This window comes from Neopsephotus bourkii, unplaced genomic scaffold (assembly GCF_033783945.1).
Source record: "Neopsephotus bourkii isolate Nb327-2 ecotype Australia unplaced genomic scaffold, CSIRO-AGI_Nbou_v1 NB_1634, whole genome shotgun sequence".
NCBI lineage: Eukaryota > Metazoa > Chordata > Aves > Psittaciformes > Psittacidae > Neopsephotus > Neopsephotus bourkii.
The window spans coordinates 11,705,225-11,730,418 of NW_026902109.1; the positions used below are offsets into that span (position 1 = coordinate 11,705,225).

Below are 25,194 nucleotides of genomic sequence, written 5' to 3' on the forward strand. Positions count from 1 at the left end.
CCTGCCTGCAGATGCAAAGCTGTGAGTTAATCCCTTGTTTTGCTTTGCATGTGTGTGCAGCTTTTGCTTTACCCATTAAACTGTCTTTATCTCAAACCATGTATTTTCTCACTTTTGTTCTTCCAGTTCTCTCCCCAGTCCCAACCTAGGGGTAGTAAGCAAGAGGCTGAGTGACACTTAGTTGCCAGCTGGGGTTAAACCACAACAGTTCTCTTTCAGAGAAGACAGCAATATTAAACTGGAGATGCCTATCTACAATAACAGATTAAAACAAAATTAGAAAGATGCATCTGGGGATCTATGAAGAAGCAAGAATAAATCCTCAAGAGCTGTTTTTTTCAAAGGTACATGCAAACAAGCTTGGGACATTGTGTGCCGTATTTTATTACTGTGAAACAGGTATGAAGAAAAGTTCAATTAATTTAAAAGTCTAAAGTTTCCTTTATTGCTGTAGCATTTTTCCTTATGAACTAGAATTACTGTAATAGGCCTCTCATGTATTCCTGGTGGTCTCATTGACAAGAAACATAGACAGGAAATCTTATAATGAAAATCCATAACATACACTTCTTACAACGCAACAATAGCTACCACTACAAAAAACAGATCAGAAAGCAAGACCTGGAGGTCACTGTGTAATAGAATAAAACTAGCCATTCCAGACAATAAAGCTGCAGCACTAAAACGATTTTGTATACAGTGATGAACAGCTTCAGAGAGCACTAAATGTAGAGGCAGGCAGCATGAAGCAGATGCAGCATTCAGGGCTGCAGTATGGACCAGCCTAAATCTTACAGACTGTGAGTGTAAAGTCTAGCTCCAAGGTAAATTTAGCTCAAAGCTGAAGTCTTGGAGACTTACAGAGCGAAAGGAAGGTAGTGGTGCCCAGTCTTCCTCCCAGAGTAGCAAAAATCCAAAATGCCTTCAAAACAATGGGATTAGAACATTTCTCCCTTTATTTTCTTATTTTTCCATATTTACTCCTTTACTGCTTTACCTTCTATGTTTTTTACAATTTGGTTACCTTTTCATAGTACATTTATTTCCTATGTAAGGCAACAAGAAGCATTTGCTGGCTTAGAAAACATCTGCATGCTTGTACTTCGCCCACAGCTCTCAAGTGTATTGACAGCAGCTGCATGTCTCTATCAAGGAAAGCTTCTGTTCTTAACTTCTGCTTGCTATGATCTCCTTTTGTTTCCTTCAAAATTTATCTTCAGTTAAGTTGCACTGTATTTTATTGCTGCTGCTATTTATGTATTGTTGAGTTTTTCTTTCCTTGTAACTCTGTGAATTGGCTGGCTATTTTTCATTATTTCTGTGGGGCTATGGAAACAAAAAGCAATTCTTTTACTTGAGAATTCTGACATTTATTAGCATAATAAAACTCTCAGACGAAATTGCAGTTTTCCAAGTAATTTCATTTGCAGGGGAACTTACAAGGGATTTATTTTAAAGCCAGCTAAAACCTAGAATGAGAAATGGATGGAATTTAGACAGAAACATTCAGAAAATTTAAAGTAAGAAATGTGCTCTGGAGTGAAAATGAGGATGCTGTTGTGATGTTAATTACATCACAAGAGGACAGAAACTCAAGAGCTAATATTCCCAAGCCTTCTTATAAGCTAAACAAAATGCAAGCAGTTGCTGGGAAGTGTGTCACCAGAAATAAATAGCTGTGTTATTATCAGTCTCTGAATGTGAATTCCTTATGGAACAAGTTGTTCAATATCCTGTCTGTAAACACTCTAAGAATTGTGTGTGTTGCAGTAATCTTCAAAAACCTTTTGAAATTGCATGTCTTCTTTTCTAGCATGCCTAGCACCTTTTCCAAAGAAAAGGCAACATTTTATGTCCTCTTTTTTTTTTTTCTTTTTTATAGTACATAAAGGCAGAACAGCAGTCTGCAAAGGTATCTAGGTGTCTAAATACCACCTTAATTACTCAGTACCACTTTTAGACCCTCAGTCCTATGCAGCCATCTACTGCTCTCTGGCCTCAGAGGTAAGTCTATGGATACATATGCCTTTTTTAACTTTAAATGGTCTCTGTCCGTTCTCCTGTGAAGTAGGTGGTGGAATATGTGCAGCTGTGAATAACCTGAGACTGAGGTGGTTCTTGAGATGCCTATATAGAGGGAGCAAGCACAGAGCCAGTTTCTCAGAGGAAGCAGCTGGTAGATCCTGGAGCTGTTTGGAGGAGGTAGATTGCACTTAGTGAATATTCTACTGGAAAAAAACAACTTTGTGATTATTTTACCACATTTGAAGCAAAAAAGAATTACTCTGTGCTGAGGTCCACATTCTGGCAGGTGGATTCAACAACTGTATATACCCTGTACCTGCTGTATTCTGATCTCAGGTCACACACACACAAGGCTTCTTATTTAATGGAGCAAAAAGATCCTACAAGAGGCCTACGTAAATGTTACTATGTTTGGAATTGCAGAAACGCATTCCATGTCTAGAATCCAGCCCCTGGTGACCTGCAAAGGATCACACTTTAAAAAAATTTCAAGACCACTTGGGTATATTGATCCTTTATCTAGCTGCCAATTCATTTTATTTCTTAAGGTATCAGACACATTGGTAAAGAATCTCCTACCTCTGTAAGCCTACCTCCTATGGAAAGCCCAGCTGTCTTACCTGAGCTCTGTGCACCAAGAATAGCCTGCTCCAGCTACTAAGCACTGCTTATTTTCAGGGTACTGATTTGCTTTGTTATGAGGTGCTAACAGTAACTATTTAAAACCTCCTGAGCCAGTGTCTCAAGTGATTAATACAGAAACTCTCCAGCTAAGTCTCTGTGGAAAGTTCATTACAACTTTCTTTTCATGGATCACAAACACTGATGGATTAAATCACACAAAAAACGTTAATGAAAGAAAATTTTCTTGAACAACAATGAAGTTTGTGTGCAAAAATCTGTACTTTAATATGGGTTAACTGTTGAATTAATTACAAAAAAATGTTGCTATTATTACCACAGGTTTTTATTATTATTGTAGCACCTTAAATGTCCAAGCTTATAAAGCACCTCATACAAGACAAGTGTCTTTTCCCAGATGAGCTTACTATCTAGGCTGGACAAAGTATAGAAAGGAACAGTGATTCAAGAGAAATGACTGTGTGGGTGGAGATGGATTTACCTGGGTTTCAGGAGGGAAGTCTATGGTGGGATTTGAAAGAGAACCACACAGAAATTCAGGGACTGCCCAAAGCAGTAGCATGTGGAAATACACATGGTGTGCCTTTCCTATATGTTTACAGATTTACAGGAAAAAATTAACTGTGAAGGTACAGTAACACATATGGATCGGTCCACTTTACATCTCAAAATACGTATTACGTGTGAAAAAGTATTGAGAAACTGTTTATTAAAGGCATGGCTATAAGACTAATCAGTAGGTTCACAACTACCTCCATCATGTCCCACTTCACTCTTGAAACAAATCAGTTGCACAGAAAACTGTTGCAACCCTGTTATTTGGAATATTGCCCTGCAAATGAACGTTTGGAGCTAAAATGAACACCCAGCAGATTTTACATAGCCATGCACAGGGACAAAGCAAGGAGCACAGGAAGGTAACAGTGACAGTTTTGCAGCATTTTCACTCCATTCCCTGAATTGTCTGCCTCAGTAGTATCCAGCTTACCTGTGAAACAATGCAGGGCTACATCAATACCATGTGACAGCCAGATTGCAAGAAGTGCTAAGACACAAATTTCAGGAGAGCATGTTGACTATTGTGATGAGAGGAATTGTTGCTCCAAATTAAACTGCTTTCATTAGAATAAATTTCATCAGAATAAACTGACTGTTTTCTACACAGAAAATTCTTTCCAAGGCTGTTGCACTGCATGAAAATGTAAATAAAATGTATATGACCTTATACTGTCTCTGCTGTGGTGAAATTTGTAGGTTTGAATTCAAAAGCACAATGGCAAGTTTCCAGCTACATCTAAACACTTAAGCAATTACAAACTTCAAAAAGATGTTTTAAGACTGCTTCTCTTATCAAAAGTGCACTGCCAAGTAATGAGATTGTCAACAGAAACTGACAAAGATTGCTTTTGAAAAAATAATCTAATCACCAATATTGGTACTTCATTCAATACTCTATAAGTAGTTCCCAGTCATACTTCTTGCTGCATTTTGCTTTTTCAGTCTCAGACATAAAGAAAATTAAGATAGGAACTTAGCATTTAGCAATTGGCCATGACCCCCTGAAAAATTTCTGGGAATAGTCCTCATTTGTAATCTGCCAGTAACTTCTCACATTTAGAATGTCAGCAATATGAATAACAATGATAGTTCAGACACAAAACAGAAATATTTTGAGCCTTCTAATGAGGATGCATTTTGGCCACAAGACCAGTGGCATTGGAAGTTCATTGACTAATTTTCAGCAGTTATTTTTTGTAGTTATCTATTACTACAGCTATCCAGAATTCATTCCTGTTAGTCCTGAATTAGTTATTCAAATAAAGGGATGTAGTCTGGTGGATTCTTCTGCTGTCCACATGGCTCCAGTAGTAGCTCCCCACCTGAGGATGTGATGATTTCTTCCTAGAAAGACAAAATCAATTAAAATATCAAAGGTGTAAGCTGTTCCCTGTCTTCTAAAAAAAGCAATGGATAGGAACAAAGACCATCACTCCACTGTAATTGGTAACCAATTATGAATAAATGCTCGATAAAATAAGTACAGGCCATCAAAGGGATTCTATCAACTATTCATATTCTTCATGCTTTGTTTATCTCTTACTTACACATGCCAGTAGTAACTTGTGATAGTATCAGTGAAATCAAGCAGTTGGTGTACAAGAAAGGCTGTGATATGTACTACCTGTAAGTTCTTACACTACTTAAAAGAAACAGCTACAGATGCCTACAAAGTATATTCTCAAGGATTAACAGACATATGCCAGTCCTACTATGCTACTTCCATAGCCATTGGGATGAAAGAAGCTTCCCCAGGCAGACTGAGCAAGAGCTCAATGTTGAGTGCCCCCACATAACAGTAACAGCTTTCTGACTGATTATAGAGAAGTGAAAGATATTAACCTTTCTAGGGTAAAGACAGTCTTTACAAATAGCACCTATTCTCATTAAATACCCACATGGCAAGCCTGTCATTTCAGTAATTGATTACCAACATGGATAAAAAAAGAAAAACTTACTGAAAAAGTAGAGAACTTGGTCTTTGTACGTATTCCTACAGTAATGATAATTCACTTTATATATATATATATATATATATATAAAGTTTAAGATTTCTAGATGCACCAAATTGAGCCAGAATCCAGAATTATACTGACTAAAATAGCAATCCTTCATCTGAAATGTTAGATCCAACTTATGGATCTATATGGATCTAATGTTTTCAGAACTTATCCAGTTTCTATTGAAATTTAATGGAAAATTTACTGTCTCCTTTCCGAAGAATATGTGAAGGCTCCTAGGTGTGGTTCCATTCCAATCACTACCTCAGACTAAGTTCAGAAAGTTACTACTCAAATTAAGTGCTTACGAGAAGGTTATGAGGAAGTAAATGCAAAGATCTAACAATGATTTTGGATATGTTATTGCTGCTTTCCACACAGTATTTAAATGCAAATAAGAAGAGAAAATGCTCACTTACACCCTCCTCTGTAAGAATTTATTTTCTTCCAGCTAATGGTTGACACCTCCTTGTATCTGTCACCTTGAGTGATCTCTTCTCATTTTTATTTATTTTTAAATGAAGCAGTGTGAGATTAATAATAAGTATAAGCAACTAAAAAAAATAGTTATGCCAGCTATGCCAGCCATGCTTATTTTCACTGAAGGTGAGAAGGACCCTCAGAGAGGAGCCCATGCAACTTTTGGTGTGGGGAAGTATAATTTTGCCAAAAATAGTCCTGAGGAAGCAGCAACTTTTCCAAACAATACAGCAATAGCTACAAGAGAAAATTTGCCTGCAGCGCAACCATTTACATAAAGATTATGTAGCTGGTTACAAAAAGGCTTTGGGACACTTGACATTGTACTCTACCAGAAAGGGCAGGCAGAAAAGCTTCAAAGAACACCATGCAAGAGACAGGATAAGATACCTCCTGAAGTGATTGCCAAAGAAACCAGTTTTAATACAGCTATTATCTTAGACAGTTCAAAGAGAATTGTGTGGGGACTTTAAAGGTGAACCAGCTTCTCCTATTGGCTTACTGCAGAGGGAGCTGTTAACTATTGTCAGGGGACAGCTAAGAAAACTTTCGCTTTCTTTAGATGTTAGAAATTAAAAGCCATTCTGATTCTGACAAATACTCTGCTACTGTCTGCAAATAGGTGTGTTTCTAGTGCCTAGGGTGAGCTGTGATGAAAATACGGGAACAGAGCTGGAACAGAGATGGCTGGGATTGGTTGTTACCATCGCGGGTCCCCAGAAGTACATGGAATAGTACTTTAGCCAGACCTTCTACATCCAGTGCCTGATAGTCTGCATTTGGCGTGGTGTATGTGTGCTTTCCTTTCCCTGGAATGGCTCTGGTTAGACTCTCCAGTTGTACTCGGTCTGTCTGGGATGGAGTTAACTTTCTCCACATCAGTCTGTATGGTGGTATGTTTTGAATTTGTGGCTAAAACAGTGTTGGTTAACACACGTTTAACGTTTTGGCTATTGCTGATCTGTGCCTGCATAGCATCAAGGCTTTCTCTTTTTTCCACTCAGGCCCTGCTGGCAGGGAGTAGGCTGGGAATAAGTGAGAAGTTGTGAGGGGACACAGCCCAGCTGTTTGACCCAAACTGCACAAAAAGATATTCTGTATCATAAAATGTCATGCTCAGTAATAAAAACGGGGTAAAGGAAGAAGATGGAGTGGGGACTGGCTTCCAACATAGCCTTTGAGAGAGAATTTCAGCAAATTAGGGGAGGGTGTATTTTTTTGGTCAGATATGACACCTAGTATCCTCCCATGTAGAAATATAACTTGTGGAAATATAATGTCATAGTGATCTGTGAGGGGACACTAAAACACTCAAGAGAAGTTGCAAACTAGCTGAAATAAAAGAAAGATTTAAAAGAGAAGCAACATTGAAAGAAAAATAACCACTGTTTAATGTTTGTGAGACTGAATGCTAAAAAAATAAAATCTGTGAAGAAAAATAGGAGAAAAAATTCAACAGAATTAGTTTGAAATGAGTGAGAAAAAGATAAAAAAGGAAAGAGACCTAGAAAAGAGAGGATGAAGAGAAATTCTGAGGGTGGCTAAGAAAAAAGCAGAATTAAAACTGCATCTGGGAGAGATGCAATATGATGGAAACAATCTACGCTATCAGAAAGCTGAGTCACAGTCTGGCAACAAGAAACACAAATCAGAGGCAAAATAATTCAAACCCTCTAAAGTCAAAGATGAGTAGTAAACTACTCTTGCAAGATTGTTTTGGGTGATATGGAATGACCTTTGCAACATCCCCAAAAGAGAACCCCTCCACGTTCCTGTCTTTACTGCAGGGCCCCACTCCTTTGCTTTTGCACATTCAAAGTGCATCACATCAAAGTTTGGAAAAATGCTGAATTTCATCGAAAGGCCTTTGTATGGTATTTCCAATCCAATTTTGCACAGCAAAGATGCTGCAAATGTTAGCTATGTCAATCCTTATTAGCCCATTTTAGCCCAGGAGAGCGCACATTGTATAAGAATCTGCTTAGAAAGGGACACAAATGCATGTTGAAGCATTTGACTGAATGGTAAAAGCCTTCTGATTCATTGCAACAAAAGAGACAAACTAGAAATGTTACTAGAAATGCCAGGCTAACTGCAGAATATATACATACATTCTTTCCTCCACTATGGTTGTTACTGGTTTCCAATGTGGTTTCAAATTACATGGCTCCTCTCTAAATTATTAATCCGTTCCACTCAGCTATTGATCTCTACCTAGCAAGTGTTACCTTGTGAAAATCAATAAGATCTGTCAGTGTTGCATGTCGGTTTGGATCTACCCCCAGGAAGCTGTAGAAATCCCCCGAAGCATCAACGAGGAAGTGTTTGAACCCACTTTGCTGGCGATAAGACAATGCATAGCCCCAGATTTTCTCACTGACTCGCACCAGGAATGTTCCTTCAGATTTATTCATCAACAACTCTTCTGCCTCCTGGCGGCTGATAATACCTGGCAAGAAAAAAAACACAAAAAAACTAAGGTTATGCAGATAGCAGTCAGAGTAAATCACATGCAACAAATACAGAGCAGAAGTGACATTCAAATGGCATAACTTCTCAAGATTGAAATGTTTATAGGAGGAGTTAGAGCTATGGAGACAATGTTTATGCCATTTATTTCTGAAGGATAACTAAAAGGGTTTTGATGGAGTCTGGTGGGATATGCTTTTTACTTCTCTGATTCAGAATTGCTTACTGCTTTTTCAAAGGAAGTGCATAAATGCAACTGGCCTATCAGACTAACAGATTCTGTACATGGGATCATTTAGCAGGCTAGCATGGTTTGGCATTGCAATTTGAATTTTCAGTACACTGCTATTTGCAATTGTGTTGCCGTATATCTGACTTGTTGACTTATAACTGTTTTATAGGTCCTAAAGAAAGAACATAAAGCAAGTGCCAGGAGAAAAGTATTTGTCTGCTTTTGTACATCCCTATGCATATGCATCCATAGATGCATATAAATAAATTGGAACACAAAGAAATAAAATCCTGCAACTAACAGCTGCTAAGAGAGAAGCGCATGTTAGATTACTTATTCACAAGCTTGCATTTCTAGGGAACATTGTCAGAGAGGAAAACAAGAAACAAAGAAAGCTCTTAGCCCTTTCCTTCTGGGACCTTTCAGGCTTAATATCAGAGAAAGAGTCTCCTCTAATTAAAAACTGTAGCCATGAGCTAAAGCAACAGAAATATTGAATATTGTATTTGTCAACCAGAAGTGACAAATTCAAACAAATTCTTTACAATTCATAATGAATAATGAGTTATGCACCTTGCTCTGGGACAAGAGAAGACAAAATTAATTTGGGCTCCTTGCAGTATGTAACTATCATCCTGTGGTAATTTTCTCTAGGAGCCAACTTATTTCTCTGGACAAACTCAACCAGTTTGATCAAATCAACAAGGGAACAAAGTCTTTCCCCATATCCTGGACACCAAGTGGTTGTTTCATAGGTGAATTAATTCCTTCACTGTATGACAAATACATTTGTCAGGGCAAAGAAGGATCACATATTTAGGTTTTCAGAGTAAGCAAGAGAAAAAGTTTAACAGGAGCAGAACTTTCAAGAATTTTCCCATTTTATGCTTCTGTGTTAGAAGAATCTTCATCTCTCTTTTCCTTCCTGATCCCTGGATGCAACACGGAAGTTGCTGGTGCTTCTGCCTGCAAACAGGGTATAACAGATAAACACTATTCTGATCACACTCTATGTAAGAGGTGTGATCAGAATTGCACCCAGCACTGAACCAGGTCCATCCACCTAGAAACCCGGGTTCAAATTTGCCTGGTAGGCCTAGAGGACAGTGAGCTCATCTCATAATTATCTGTGAAATACCAGATGCTCACTTTAATCAGGAACAGATGTTGAATTAGGCCATCCTGAATGCGAACATGGCACAAATGTCAATAAATAATACATGTGCATGTTCCAAAGTTACTCTCTGTGAAGCTAAACTTTCTTGAAACAATAAAATACTGCTTGTTACTGTAGAAGCTTACACATGTCCTAGTGAGAGTTCCATGGAGTCCAGGTATTGAAAAGCCACACTGGTGTAGCATAATAATAACCTTATCCCAGGGATTACCAATTTGTACAAAGAAGTACCTACCTGAAAAATCGAGGTTTGGGGTGCTTTAATTAAGCCCACAAGGAAAATTATGCCTCTGGGAGACATAGGAGGGAACTGAGATCTGGGTCCTGAAAGCAAGCACTCTGTGATGTTAGGAAACAAAGAAAAGCATCTCTTTCTTTCATTTTTTTTTCTACTTTGAGACAGTAAATTCCTTTTACAATTTTAGTTGGTGCAATGAGGAACACAACAAGGGCTCAATCTCAGTGGAGCTCAAAGGTCCTTCCTGAAATATCTTCAGTAATTATTAAAACGAAACATACACGTATATACTCTGCTGAATAAGGTAAAGTTTCTGGAGGATATTGCGTCATTTTTGCACCAGAAATGCAAAACAGGCAACAATCATGCAAACATAAGCTTTTGTTTAGAAACAGCAGGCAATGGCTCAGCCAATAATGTCAATTGCTGCACCTTGCAAGACTAAAAACAGTTTTATTGGAGGCATTCCAAGATTAATTGTTTAAAATTTTGAACTCTGTTCAAATGAAAAGGTAGTACTAATATGAATCTATATGATACAGCATATTATGTGAAGTTGTATCACTAGGATCCCAATACTAGGTGCCCTGTGCCAAGAATTACACAAAAATTGATTCTGAAATCAGACTGTTAATCTACTGTTCTCCCAAATTGCCTTAGTTTAAATATACAATGAAAGGTTCCATTAGTGATTATGATGCCTACTTCCTTGTTAAATCTCTGCTAGAAATACATGTAGACAAGCCACACTAACAAGCTCAGAGCATTTAATGATACAGGAAAGGATAAACAATTCCATTACCAGCAAATGCCACCTTAATACCAATAATCAATATTTATACTGTAATTCTAGATTGAAACCATGCTGTTAACTTTCGAGATAGGAATTGGGTGCTGTTACACCTACCCCTTCTCTAAGCAGTGTCAGAATTGTCATGCAGCCCTGCTAGGGAATGAGGTGGTATAGACAATTTGTCACTTAAAAAATGAAGGGCTTGTAAAAAAACAGAGTTGCAACAAAGAAGGTTTGTATTATATGGTGAACATTATTCTTAGGATATTTCTCAGGTTAGAATGACCATCACTATCAGCCATATAATACAAAATTCATTTAGCATCAATTAATTCAATGCTAAACAATCTGTTCACCTGCTTTCAACTCCCACCAGTAGAACTAAACCACTGCAGGCTTCCACATGATTATATTCTTTGCCAGATCTTATTTGTGTTCTGGCACTTTATATCATTGAGTAGATGAGAAATGCTACATTGCTCACAGCTATGCTCTTTTCTGCTTTAATTCTCTTTTCTGCTAAAATGGTGTAATAAATTATCAGCCAGCTGTTTTCTTCCCTTTTTCTCTCCTGATTCTGTTAACAGCTCATGAGGAACCATCTCTCTCTACCATCTCCTCCCTCTCTCTGCCTCCCAGTTATTTTATTTCTGGTTCAGTGCTTTAGTGTGTGGTGTTTGCAGCAATGAAAGTCTCCCTTCACCCTTTAGAAAATGGTATGCTGCTCTCAAGACAACTAGAAAAAGAGTGGCACTGTTCACTCCTGAGACAGCTGTAGGGAAATACACAACATCTGAGAAAGCCCTACATGAGCATTGAAAACTTTGAACTGAAGTCAGGAAACTTTGGTTTCCCAGGGCTCTGGTAAGAGGTTTAGAATCACTGATGCTCTTATTTGTGCTCATTAGGATATTAATTGGAAATATTATCTCAAAAAAGAAACCATGGATGCTTTGAAAGCTAATTTTCCTCTCTCGCTAATCCTTGCTAATCTCTTAAAAAAAAAAAGGGAGGGGGAAGAGGCAACATCTTCACTTGATATAAAGCAATGCTGTGTTAAACAAAAGCAGTAATCCTGTAATGTCAGCACAATTTTGCAAACCAGTCATTCAAACAAATACCTCACAATCAATCTATCATCAGTATCATTATTTTAACTCATCATGTGGCCATATACACAAATACTGACTATTTGGATAGCAGTAACCCCACTGAAACTCCCTTACATCTTCTACCTGTCATGCTAAACAATTTCTCTCGGAGTGTACAAACTGCTGTTGTCCATAACAAACTGTGAAAGGGCAGTAGGATTTTTTTAATCCTCTGGGAGAGGAGCAAAGGAGTAACTAGCTCCTCTGAAAAGCATGGAGACCCATCAGTTGGTTTGAGTTTTAGGCCCCCTTCCAAGATTCACAGTATGCATCCATCATGTTGTATGCATCTGCCTGTCCATTCTAGTTTTGCGATGTTCATTAACGTAAGTCATTAAGATATTAAGTTAAATGTTAATATTCATTTTATAACGCATATTAACATTTTGGATTCTCAGCAAGAAAGTAATGTTTTGGAAGACAGTTATTTCAAATCACAGGACATTCGTCATCAACTGACATGTTCCTCATTAACATCTTCATTTTTAAATACAGTGCCTGTAATGACAATTTGTGGATGACAGTCAATTCTTAACATTTTGTTGTAATTATGGTGTTTTTACTGCTACCAATCTTCAATTAACTGCTCCAAAAAAGGAAAAAGAACATCCTAACATTTAGGGTATGTTAAGCCCACATGGAAACTAGAGAGTCCATTATAAACTTAGTGGGCACAGCTAAGAAATCTTGATACTGCCTTCCAAGTTTACAGCAGCCTCAATAGCAGAAAATGCTATTCTGAAATATTATAAGATGACACTTCAGCTTCCCACTCTTCTCTCAGCATTATCCTGCCTACATCCTTGAGTGAAACCCAGGAGATGAAATACAGAAATATTTGCTAAGAGAATGCCATAACAAGCATGAATTCAAACTAGAAAAGCTGATAAACTTTGCCAACAAGGCAGGGCTATGCATTAGAAGTCTAAAGTTATTTTTTTTGTACAGATAAAATTACATTATGTCCATTGTTGTCATCTACCTGTGGTCTAATGTGCCACATGTAATAGCAATGTCAATACATAAAGATAATTTGGCCTTTAATGATCATTATATTTTTAACATGGATATGAGCATTTATGTATGCCAAGAAGTCGACTAAGACTGGAGGGACAGCAGGTACAAACACAGCCCAGAAGCATTCATTTACCCTCCTCCAATAGAAGCTATTTGCTTAGTCAATGTTTTCTCTTTTCATATTTTTCCATTAGACTGATCTCAAACACTCTAGTGCATGAGGCTTTATTTACGGAGCAAAAGCATCACAAATGCTGGCATAAATAAATAGCAATGAGAGCATTCATTCCAAAAGTGTTTTCACGACCATTATGAAAAGCCTTCTATTTCACAAAATTGATTTGTTGAATAATTATGAATATACACAGGTAATCAATAAAGAGGAAAGAGACTCATCCTGTTTATACAACTTAAGACATCTAGCCAGGGAAGCATGCGATTTAGGTCACCAATCAAAACTACGATCCAAAACACAGAGAAGCCAATACCAGCATCTCTTCTGTTTTCAACAGAATTAGATCAAAGCCCATGTGAATACAAATATTCCTAGCCATCATTACGTGAATAATTCATATGCTAAAGGTCATACAAACACATTACACCTAGAGTGAGTGTAAATAATAAATAAATGAGTAAATACAAGGAATTATGAAGAATTAGGAGATAACTCCCAAATAATGTAAAGGACAATATTTGTCCAGTTATACAGGCAGATCTAAGTAGTAATTTGAAAGACCGTTATAAAATGGCACAAAGGTTAAAAGGATCAGTTTCTAAGCACCAGCCAATCCCTTCCAACTTTTGGAACTGATACACTAAGCTAGACAGACATACTACTATAACTATACCGTTTGGAATAAAATGTTTTTCGAAAGAAAATAAACAAGCAAATATTCAAAAAGCTTCCAAATAAATTTCCTCTATGACTTACTTTGAGAATCAAAAGTTGGATTACCTTGCAAAAAAACTTAAATAAATTTCAGACAATGGCTATAAAAGCTTGAAAATAAATATGGATTGAGCAGATTTTTTGTCTTGGGTACTTTTAATTAAAACGTTCCAGCTTGAGAAGGAGAAAACACATTACAGGTTTTTCTGCATACATCACTATAATAATAAAAATCACGTAATTGGAATTAAAGACCCAACCCACTTGGGGCCAAAATAGGATTAAAGGCAATCAGTTTTGAAAGAAATAATAAGAAATGTAAACAGAAATTCAGAAGGGATTAATCCAACTGCAGCCAGTGTGGTTTCAGAAGAGCTGACAGCCTGTGATAGCATGCCAGCATTAACATAAATCACTGTCAGGAAGTACAAAAGCAGCTTGTAAGAACACTGGTCTGTGAACCTAATGGAGGGGGTCATAGATTTCAGAGTCCATAGCAAAGGAAGATACACATGAGGAATAAACGCAAACTAAGATGAAAGCTGAAGCTGGTGAACTAAGGTACAGAATAAATCTGACCTTTCTATGATCCCATAAGGTGGGACAATAAAGGCTAGAAACGAATCTTTGAATGCATGATACTAGAAACCAGCTCTGGTCTAGGAGAAGGTGAAAAATTCAGCTCCTTCAACCACTCAGAAAGATCAAAAGCATTAAAGAATGGAAAATGAAGTGATTGCTTCCCTCCAGTGCAAGAACTAGAGCAGCTATAGTTTACGCTCTCAAGGAAAAGCAGTCGCTACATCACTCAAAGCAATAGTTTCCTCAGGCTGCTTTTTTTCAATTTTCTCCCATGGGTGCAAGTTTATATGTGGGCTCTTAAGCTGAGAACATATTTATGGTTGTTCATTGGGAAGGGCACAATTAATTCACAAAACTATGATGTTTAGCCTGAATATGTTCTGAGAAAACCAATGCCATGTGTAATTTACAGATTACTGCTATCAGTTATGGTGGTTCATGGACTGATCTGCAACTGAAAGAGCTAAAGGATAATGGTACATATCTAGGTCACACCTTCTTTTTTTTCCAGGTGTTACAGCAAGGAGTAGCATGCACAATTGAATACATGCATAAATATTTGCAGGAGTAGGCTTTTACAGTGTGCCACTATTAAGAAGGTTTCATTCTCTCCTTCCTTTAAGTCACAATACTTTTTTGGATAGTGCAACAAAACAAGTAATGAAAAGAGAGGATCAATAGCATTGTGTGAGAAAAGCTATGGCAGAGAGATAACAATAGCTCTGCCTATGCTATTTCAGAATAGAAGCATTAAAGACTGCGAAGCAAAGCAAGGGAGTAAATCAAAGACGGCTGGTAACAGAAACAAAGCTGTTGAAGCTATTTATCATCTGCTTTTAAGGCAGGATAAACTCCCATGGGGCTAGATCTTCAAAGAGTTCTGTTCCCATTTAGGCATTGAAATAAATGGCCATGCTTAAAAAAAAAGCTGCATAATGACTGAGGTTTTGTGGTTGGGTTTTGTTTTTTCCAAAACCTGGCCAAAAGTGTCACAGCAAGAGGCCAAGAGCTGAATTCCTATGAAATGCTTTTCCTTCTTACAGCAGGTAGGAATGTAGATATTTCATGCTGTGCTGCAGGTTGGTAGTCTGATTTAAGTCTGAGTAAATAGTACAGTATCCATAAATACTACTAAGGGACTATAGGCCTCTGTGCTGATAATAGAGAGAAAATATGCAACAGGTTACAAAAAGCAGAACCTAAAATACAAGTAAATAAGCTAAAACCTCCCTGTCTGCACATAAGTGCAATGGGAAGCAAAGCTTGGATGCATTTAGAAATCAACAGGTAAAATGCATATTTGAAATACAGTGGCCATGTCACAGATAAGGTTATCTGAGTACTCAGTGATCAGTACAGGGCTGGCCTCCTCCTAGAGCTGCACAGGCAAAGTGAAGTGACACTGGTTAGAGAGTCTGGAGAAGTCTTTCTTTGTTCCACATTCACCCCCTTCTGTGCAAGCTCAGGAACAAAGCATGCAGCATGCCATACCTAAGATAAGAGATCTGTGCTTTTGAAAGGTAAGCAGGAGTCCATTACCTATTCTTCACTATCCCTCTCCTTTGTCACTATTCTGGTACGTTTAAGATACATGTCACATTGGGAAAAATCACACCAGTGAATTTCAGCTATCTCACCAGCAGGCCTTGCTCAGCATAGAAAGTATCCTCTGGGCTACAAACAGAAATATATAGAAAACAAAGGCCCAGAGGAATAATGTCTTCCAGTGGCAAGAGATCCCTTCAGGCAAGGATGAGGCATATCGATAATATACCATGCCCTAAACAAGCTCTTCTTGAAGACTTATGTGGTGCATAGTACTATCTTGATCCTCTATACACAGGAGAAATTCACCAAGGAAAAGCATCATATGTAAAAAAATATAGGCCTCTCTGGTGGTATTTTGTATTTTGTTGGGTTTCGGGTTTCGTTTGCTTTTGTTGCTGTTGTGGTTTTGTTTTGTTTTTAATAATATGTATTAATCTCTCTGTTCTGTCAGCATAAATCTGTTCTAAGAATAAAAAAAATCAGACCTCAAAAGGTTTCTTAATTCCCTAAGGCTGAGATTCCATAAAGGAATTAAAAACCTCCTGAAATTCTGAAGGAAATGGGTGCCTTACTCCCCTGGGTGTCTTTGAAAATGTTACCTAAAGGAATAATGCAGTTATAATGAGTATTTTTCTTCAGGTTTACAGAAAATCAGGTGTGCTACATCCATTGTTGCTAGTGTGGCTTACAGTTAATTCCCTATGCACTCTGCAGAAAATATACCCCTTAATTGTCTCCTTTAAAGTTCATTTTATATCCAAACTATCAAGTACTGTAAAAACCCTTTATACCCACTGTCAAAATATTTACACCATATTCACTAACGAGCAGCGCAGCACAAAAAGATAGGTCTGAATACACCACGGGTATAATAGAGTGATACATTTTTCTGCTAATGCCTCCTCAAAGCATAGTGTTGATTTCCTTCTTTCCTTCAAGATCAGCCTAGATTGCATTAGCCAGGAGGAAAACAAAGATTTCAGACTGTCTCTTCTCTTGGTACATTGTTAATTGTCACATATGAGGGGAGAAATGTAGCACAAAAGACCTTTAACCTTTTATCTGAGAGATCTATATCTTGATATTTTTTTTATAAAGATGGACTCTTCTGCCCTGAAATCCCTGCAAGAAGCCTCTGTTAGTACCCTTTAATTTTTCTGAGGTTTCTCTTATCATCTGAACAGCTTCTGAAAAAGCATTTTAAAAAATGGAACAGTTAACCATTCCATTTTCAGTGGTTTCTCAGACTACCTTCTCTGAGTGTAGTTTACCATGCATGATCAGTAAATTGACATAAATTGAGGGGCAAGAATATTTTATGTTGTATTGTTTTCACTGACTACAACTGGAAGCTTCTATAGTCTAGTGAAGTCAATGAAAGATCAACATGGAGGTTCCAAGCACCTAAATAGGATGCCTTACATAAATAGTACAAATATTCTTGATAATGATGTTTTTTACTTTGTTGATAGGATGACTGGATAATAAGAAAGTGATTGCTTTAAAAATAAGATAAAATAAAAAAATCAGTAAACACTTCCAGGCCTATAGAGGCATCCTAAATGCTGTTATAGATAGTTGACATTTCCTGCAAATAGCATGGAAAGTAAGCGTACTCGTAAGGATGTCTGCAAACTCCAAATAACAAACAAACATGATTTGAGAAAATATCAGTACACTAATCCAAATAGGGAATTTTGTTACAAATATTATTCCTGTAGGATGCATTCCCATTCTTACAGTACAGATGGGATCGAATTTTTATTTTTTATGTGTGAAAAAGATACCCAACTATACAGACTATCAATCAGCTCTTGTGATAGATGCACTATGTGACACATGCAAAGTAGGTATTAAAACCTTACTGGATCTTCCAAAACATTAAAATGTACTCAATCAGTAAAGCATGCAGAAATACCCTTCCAAAGCAGCCTGAAAGGGCTAGAAATAGTACAGTGGTGTAATACATAACCTACTGTAGAGCAAAGTAGCTGATGTAAGCTCAGATCATGGTCCAGGCAAAGAGAAACACATCAGTTCTGGTACAATAGTCACTGATACTGTGTTTTGTGTGAAAACTGAAAAGCATGGCAGGTTTTTTAGAACGTTAGCAGCCACTATTCACCATCCTTTCTCCAGGCAGACAAAATATTCGCATTCAGTCAGTCTTGGTCTTGCAAGCAACAGAGAATAAAGAAAGGGAAATTCTAGCTTGTGGGCATCGATTGCAAGGCCTTCTTATCCACTTCACTTGTTTACATTACTCACCCTGTTACTTATTTAAATCCTCAAATATTGCTGAATTTGCAAATAGAGAGAAAATTTTCTGGTATGCAAACGAGGTCTAAATCAAAGAACAAAATGAGAAAGTTATCTGTGAGAAAGAGGATAAGAGTGCAAAATCCCTCCTGGGATCTACATATATTCTCGTAAGTCCAGCCATCATAAGTCCTTGTTCCTTCGAAATACTTCTAAGGGCAGCATGGACATTAAAAACCATGGAAGGCTGAGCTTTTGACAAACCAACTGCACAATGCAAAATAAAGCCCACAGTGAGATATTTGTTTGCTTTAGATATCTGTGAAAAGGCAAATGAAGAATTAAAGATATCCTCTTTGTAGACCTTTCCTGGCTTTGTAGAACCCATTCTGGGGCAACAATGCCAGGTGACACTCCAGAGGGAACACATGAACCAAGGGCAAGAATAGCTAGCACCCTAGCCTTGGCTAGGATGACATTCCTGCAGAGGCATGTTTTCAAAGAGGCCATTACTGGCTGATGGATAGTTGCTGATGGGTAGTTGCTGATGGAGAGTGGGAAGGTACAGTTTGGAACACACAGAAACTGAGAGAAGTCTGTAAGGTTGGAGGGAATTCTTCCTTGAATAAAGGGATCCTTTAAAAAAGAATTTAAAGAAATAGTCATTTAAAATTAGAAATTATTTGCAATTCAAACTCATCAATTGCTGGACACTTTAAATGCTGGAAGCATTGGCATTAGAATCAGATTTGAGTGCAAGTTCTCTGATTTGCCATGCAAGCTGCATTTGGAACTCAAACCTTTGCGCACCTGCTAACATAGTGAGTGTAAATGTTAGCATTTTGCACTTTCTGCAAGGAGAAGACAAGTATGAAAAATTGCATTAAAACTACCGCCAGTCTCAAAGAGTGCTTTTGAAAAAAACATGTCAGATTTTGATCAGCTTGCTGCTTCTCCCTTCACTCAAGTGTATATATGAACATTTAACCACAACAATTTTCTTTAAAAACCAGTGCCGGAAGAAATGCTTGTACTTGCAAATCAACACGTGTTTAATCTCAACAAGACAGTCAAGTCAAGCACGAAAGTTCTACCTAGAAAGATAAATGATGCAATCCTTTAAACCAGCATACATAATTTAATAGCTCTGAAATAAGCATTTCTGACTGGAGTGTGGAATACTTCACAAAACGTGCAATCCCATAAGAACTATTTAAAAAATAAATGATAATATATTTGTTTTAGCACCAGCACATTTTAATATACTGATGTTTCTTTAGGAGCAAGAAGATTCCTTCAGTTCTCAAAAAATCTTGACATAAGAAAAACACAATATGCTGAAACCAATTATATATGGTTCCACTTACAGTACTGGTATATAAATCATTTTTGATGCTTCTGAATTATGAATATATGAATGCTTAGGCAAACAACCATTCTTATTTGCAAATGCAGACCCTCCTCTCATAACATGGCCACATTTAAGGGTGTACAGAACAGACAACAATAATACATGTTCATTAAAAAACCCCACTCTGATTGCCCCCCCATTTGTATGATCTGTAATGAATATACCATTTCTAGAGGAAAATGGGATTTAATTAAGTGCCTGTGAAATTCCTAATGTGTAGGCTGTGACTATGATTTACATTTTACTGAATATATCATATAACAAATCAACAAACTCTGGCGGAACAGTTAGGGCCCGATTTGCTTTTGCCTTGTATATTGTGCAGTCACTTATTCTGGGATAGTTTTTGATCTGTTATACTAATTTTTGCATCATGTAATTGAGTACAGAAAATACAGAACATTAAAAAATCAGGCTGTCTACACAGATTGGACTAAGACAACTGTCTGCCAAAAAGCTTTCTAATAATAATAGTAACAAATTACTGAGAACTATAATATGCTATGATTTTATTTCAAAACAAATAAGACACTGACATTAAGTCCTAACGCAGTTTTCCTCTGCCATTATTGCCATAGCTGTAAGTACCTATGAAGCATAGCCACTGGATTTACTAGATATTAGGAAGCTACAGGCAAATTTCATCAAACCAAGGGAGAAGCAGCAAAATGAACAAGATTCTTAAATTATGAGTCAATTGTACTGGAGGCTGTATGATGCAGAAATTGACTATAAAAAAAAAAAACCCAAACAAAACCAAAACAGCCCAATCTATATCACCACATTTTATGGGTACTTCTGCGTTTATCAGAGTATCTCCAAAACCCATGCAAAAAAATACAGCAAAGAAAAGCAGCACATTCAGTCATGAGCTAAATTGTAAAAAGCCTGCTATTTTTGATAGTTAAAACTCAGAGAAAATTAGCAGTGCCAAATTCTCAGATTCATTCCGGGGGGGGGGGGGATGGAGCAATTCTTGGGCATTCTTTCCTTCTCTATATTGCCATAAAGCTCATTGACATGTCTCGCACAAAAGCAGTTTATTTACTTCATTACAAAAACAAAACACATTAAAGAATATCTTAAATTCACACATAAGTTTCCCACATTTTTTGTGAATTAAAATAAAGCCCAACATTTCAAATTTGGACTTAGAAACTGAACTTACTGTCTTTATTAGAGGGTTGATGTATTTTATTTGGGTGCAATAAAGCAACCAAAATTATCGAGTAAGCTTAAGGCAATCAGGAAACATACCATAGTCATATTTAGGATAAAACTTAAAAAAATAAATAAATGGGATGTACTGAAACAAAGCACATCTTAAGAATATCTGAAAAGCAGTGATCGTGTTAGTGGTAGAAAAAGGAAGACAACTGATTTGTCTTTAGGCTAGCAGATGTTACTGGTACTTCTGTGGGTCCAAACTGTTTTCTACATGATGCATCTCTGCAAGAAAAAGAATATTTAATAAATACCTACTGAATAAATACAGCAAATTAATATGCAGATCTACCAAAACCAAAGAAGTTTCACAATTACAACTGTGAAACAGAGAAGTGAGATTTTGACATGAGTAAGGACTATTAGGTATTCAAAAATTGCTTGTATGTAAACTGAAAACCAAATCACTTCATATATCCATACTTAGTTTTATGCAAATGTCAAGCTTGTATGAACAATCATCTTGAATAGCGTACTACAAAATGCACAGCTGTATGGGAAAGGTTTTGTAATTCTACTGGTTAACAAGAAAGATGTGATATCTAGGCTGATCATGGGTTTGAGCATTTAGAATGCTCAGAGCCTTCTTCAGGAGTCTTCCTGGTATATTGCTAGTTTAAATGGCTTTATGCAAGTATTGATTTGTCATTCAGTACACTGGGAATGCATTATGAATACAACTTCACTAATTTAGTGGGCTCACTGTAAGAGCATTTGCCCTATAGATGGACACTGAAATGTTCAGAAGTTAATTGAGTTACATGGCAGCAAACAGAGTATCACATTACAGCCCCTGACAAGTTCCTAATTTGATAGAGTTGCTGATATTTTCCACTGGCCTTTTTTGTATTGATGCTGATTTCTATTGATATCCTATTGATATTCTGCTATTTTTATTTCAATGTGCTTTTTATCTGAGTATACGGAAATTAGATTTTCATTCTTCATTGCACCAAACAAGGGTCATTAAACCTCTAGTTCAACCTCCAGCTCCGTAAGCAACAAGAGTTGACTTCCTGATTCTGGGGTCCATTTCTGTTGAATGGACTCCTAGAAAGCCAGCCCAAGGCTCATTCAGGTGGGAAGGGACCAGAACAGCTTTGGCACTAGGGTGCAGTAAGCTCCAGCTTCTGTCTTCCCATGGAATGTTTTCTAAGGGTTGCTGTACATTCGTAGCATGAAACCATTAATTTCAGGAAGAACCTAGGCCATTGCTATATATTTGCCCCACAGTTTACAGCTAATTTGACACACTGTCATGAATACACTCAGTAGGTATCAGCTGATAATGGCAATTATATAGTGTAATTGGCTCTGCAAACATCACAATAATTTGTGAGTATAAGGTATAATAACTTTTCAGGAGGCTTTAACAATAACTTTCTTGATTGCGAATTAGAAGAAAAGCAGTTCAATGTATTCTTCATTTGTTTTTAAATATCAAAACCTCCCACCCTTGGTTATTAACCAAAATATGTCACACACTCAAAAATAACCAAACAACCCTTCCACTTTTTTAGAATCATAGAATAGTTAGGGTTGGAAAGGACCTAGTTCCAACCCCCCACCATGGGCAGGAACACCTCACAAGCGTGTCAAGGTCCATCTGGATGGCATTCCTTCCCTCCAGCGTATCAACCGAACCACACAGCTTGGTGTCATCGGCAAACTTGCTGAGGGCGCACTCAATCCCACTGTCCATGGCAGCAACGAAGACGTTAAACAAGACCGGTCCCAACACCGATCCCTAAGGGACACCACTCATCACTAGTCTCCAGCTGGACATGGAGCCATTGACCGCAATTCCTTGTGTGCGGCCACCCAGCCAGTTCTTTATCCACTGAGTGGTCCATTCATCAAATTGATGTCTCTCCAACTTAGAGACAAGGATGTTGTGTGGGACAGTGTCGAACACTTTGCACAAGTCCAGGTAGATGACATCAACTGCTCTATCCCTGTCCATCAGTTCTGTAGCCCCATCATAGAAGGCCACCAAATTGGTCAGGCAGGATTTCCCCTTAGTGAAGCCATGATGGCTTTCACCAAGCACCTTGTTGATTCTCATGTGCCTTAGCATGCCTTCCAGGAGAATCTGCTCCAAGATTTTGCCAGGCACACAGGTGAGACTGACTGGTCTGTAATTCCCCAGGTCATCCATTTTCCCCTTCTTGAAAATGGGGGTTATATTTCCCTTTTTCCAGTCATCGGGAACTTCACCTGACTGCCATGATTTCTCAAATATGGTGGACAATGGCTTAGCAACTTCATTTGCCAGCTCCTTCAGGACCCACAGATGGATTTCATCAGGACCCATGGACTTGTGCACATTCAGATTTTTAAGATGATCTCGAACCAGTTCCTCTCCTACAGTGGGCCCAAGGTTTTCATTGTCACAGGCCCTGCATCTGCCTTCCAAGACTTGGGTGGTGTGGTCAGAGCCTTTGCCAGTGAAGACCGAGGCAAAGAAGTCATTCAGAACCTCAGCCTTTTCCAAATGCAGTGTAGCTAGTTCTCCCAATAGCTTCTGGAGAGGGCCTACGTTGTCCCTAGTCAGTCTTTTATTCACTACGTACCTAGAGAATCCCTTCCTGTTGTCCTTAACATCCCTAGCCAAGTTTAATTCTAACTGGCCCTTAGCTTCCCTAACCTGGTCCCTAGCTTCCTGCACAACATCCCTGTACTCTTCCCAGGCTGCCTGTCCTTGCTTCCACCATTTATGAGCCTCTTTTTTCCTTCAAATTTTCCTCAGCAGCTCCTTATCCATCCAAGGAAGTCTCTTGGCCCTCCTGCACTTTCTTCTGGTTGGGATGCAACACTCCTGAGCTTGTAGCAGGTGATCCTTGAATATCAACCAACAGTGTTGGGCCCCCCTGCCCTCTAGGGCTATACCCCATGGAACCTTACTAACCAGGTTCCTGAAGAGGCCAGAGTCTGCTCTCTTGAAGTCCAGGGCAGTGAGCTTGCTGCACGCTCTTCTCACTGTCCTGAGGATTTCAAATTCGACCATCTTGTGGTCGCTGAATCCCAGGCTGCCCTGGAGCACCACATTTCCAGCAAGCCCTTCCCTGTTGGTGAGCACGAGGTCAAGCATGGCAGCTCTCCTTGTTGGCTCCTCTATTACTTGCAGAAGGAAGTTGTCTTCCACACAATCGAGGAACCTCCTGGATTGCTTGTGCAGGCCATACCGTCCCTCCAATTGATACCAAGGTGGTTGAAGGCCCCCATGAGAACGAGGGCCTGTGAGCATGAGGCTGTTTCTATGTGTCTGTAGGGTACGTCATCCACAGGTTCCTCTTAATCAGGCGGTCTGTGACAGATCCCCACAATAATTTCCCCCATTGCTGCTTTCCCTTTGACCCTGACCCACAAACTCTCTATTGACTGCTCACCTGTCCCAGACAGAGTTGCATACTCTCCAGCCTATCCTTAACATAAAGGTCAACTCCCTCTCCCCATCTGCCAGGCCTATCTTTTCTAAAGAGCCTGTAACCTTCCATTCCAACACTCCAGTTATAGGAGCCATCCCACGGTGTTTCTGTGATGCCTATTATATCATACCCCCATAGACATGCACACATCTCTAATTCCTTGTTTGTTCCCCATGCTACGGGCATTTGTAGAGAGGCATCTGAGCTGAGCTCCAAATGAAGCTGTCTCATTGGCTGGAGCAGCTGGAATATCTCTACATTGCTCCGAGCATTTATTATAGGTGCTGGCAACTGACTGGGTGTGTTGGGATGGAATGATGCCCCCCTCCCCCAACACATGTAGTTTAAAGCATCCTTCACCAGTCTGGCAAGCCTCCTACCAATAGACCAGCTCCACCAGCCCCCAGTAGACCTGGCCTACTAACTTGGGTCCTGTGTTCAAGATACCAAAACCCCTGAGTATGGGACCACCCTTTTAACCATTTATTAACCTGGCCAATCCTCCTAGCCTTTTTAGCGTCCTACTCTGTATCCTGGAGAATTGATGAAAAGATGATCTGAGCTCCAGAACCCCTAACCACCTCTCCCAGGGCTCTGTAGTCCTTCTTTATGTTCTCCAGGCTACTGCTATCAATATCACCAGCACCCACATGGATCCCTAGAAGTGGGTAATAGTCCGTGGGGCTTACTAGAGCAGGCAGCCGCTCTGCAATAATTTTTTAATTATTTTTTTATCTCTGCAATAATATTTTTATAATAAAAATAACAGATCCAATACGTAGGAAAACATCACATGTATACAAATACATTCACATATACATTAGTTTTCAAAAGCACATACATCATACAGCTTACACAGAATACTGTAATCTCATAGGCATCAAATAAGCTGTCAAGATACATTTTCCATGAACCTAAATGACAACTGTAATAGTAAATCACAGTGTCAGCAGAGCCTACTTAATAAAAGGAAAAAAATAAATGTCAGTGTTAACATGGAGCCCTGGAATTCAAATTTTACAGTTGGTGTTACAAACAGATAACTAAGCAGAAAATATACTGTCCTCTTTG

At 38.4% G+C, this 25,194-nt stretch overlaps 1 protein-coding gene across 1 annotated transcript in view; it reads right to left on the bottom strand.

Annotated features, from left to right (window-relative positions):
- Positions 1–4,099: 4,099 nt before the first annotated feature.
- Positions 4,100–25,194, bottom strand: part of SH2D4B (SH2 domain containing 4B) — a 64,839-nt gene continuing 43,744 nt past the window's right edge. Inside the window, exons 7-8 of the mRNA XM_061373779.1 lie at positions 7,934–8,154; positions 4,100–4,569 (exon numbers count right to left, since the gene is read on the bottom strand). Of these exons, the coding sequence (XP_061229763.1) occupies positions 4,477–4,569; positions 7,934–8,154 (314 nt within the window). The 3' untranslated portion in view covers positions 4,100–4,476. The remainder of the gene's footprint in view (positions 4,570–7,933; positions 8,155–25,194) is intronic.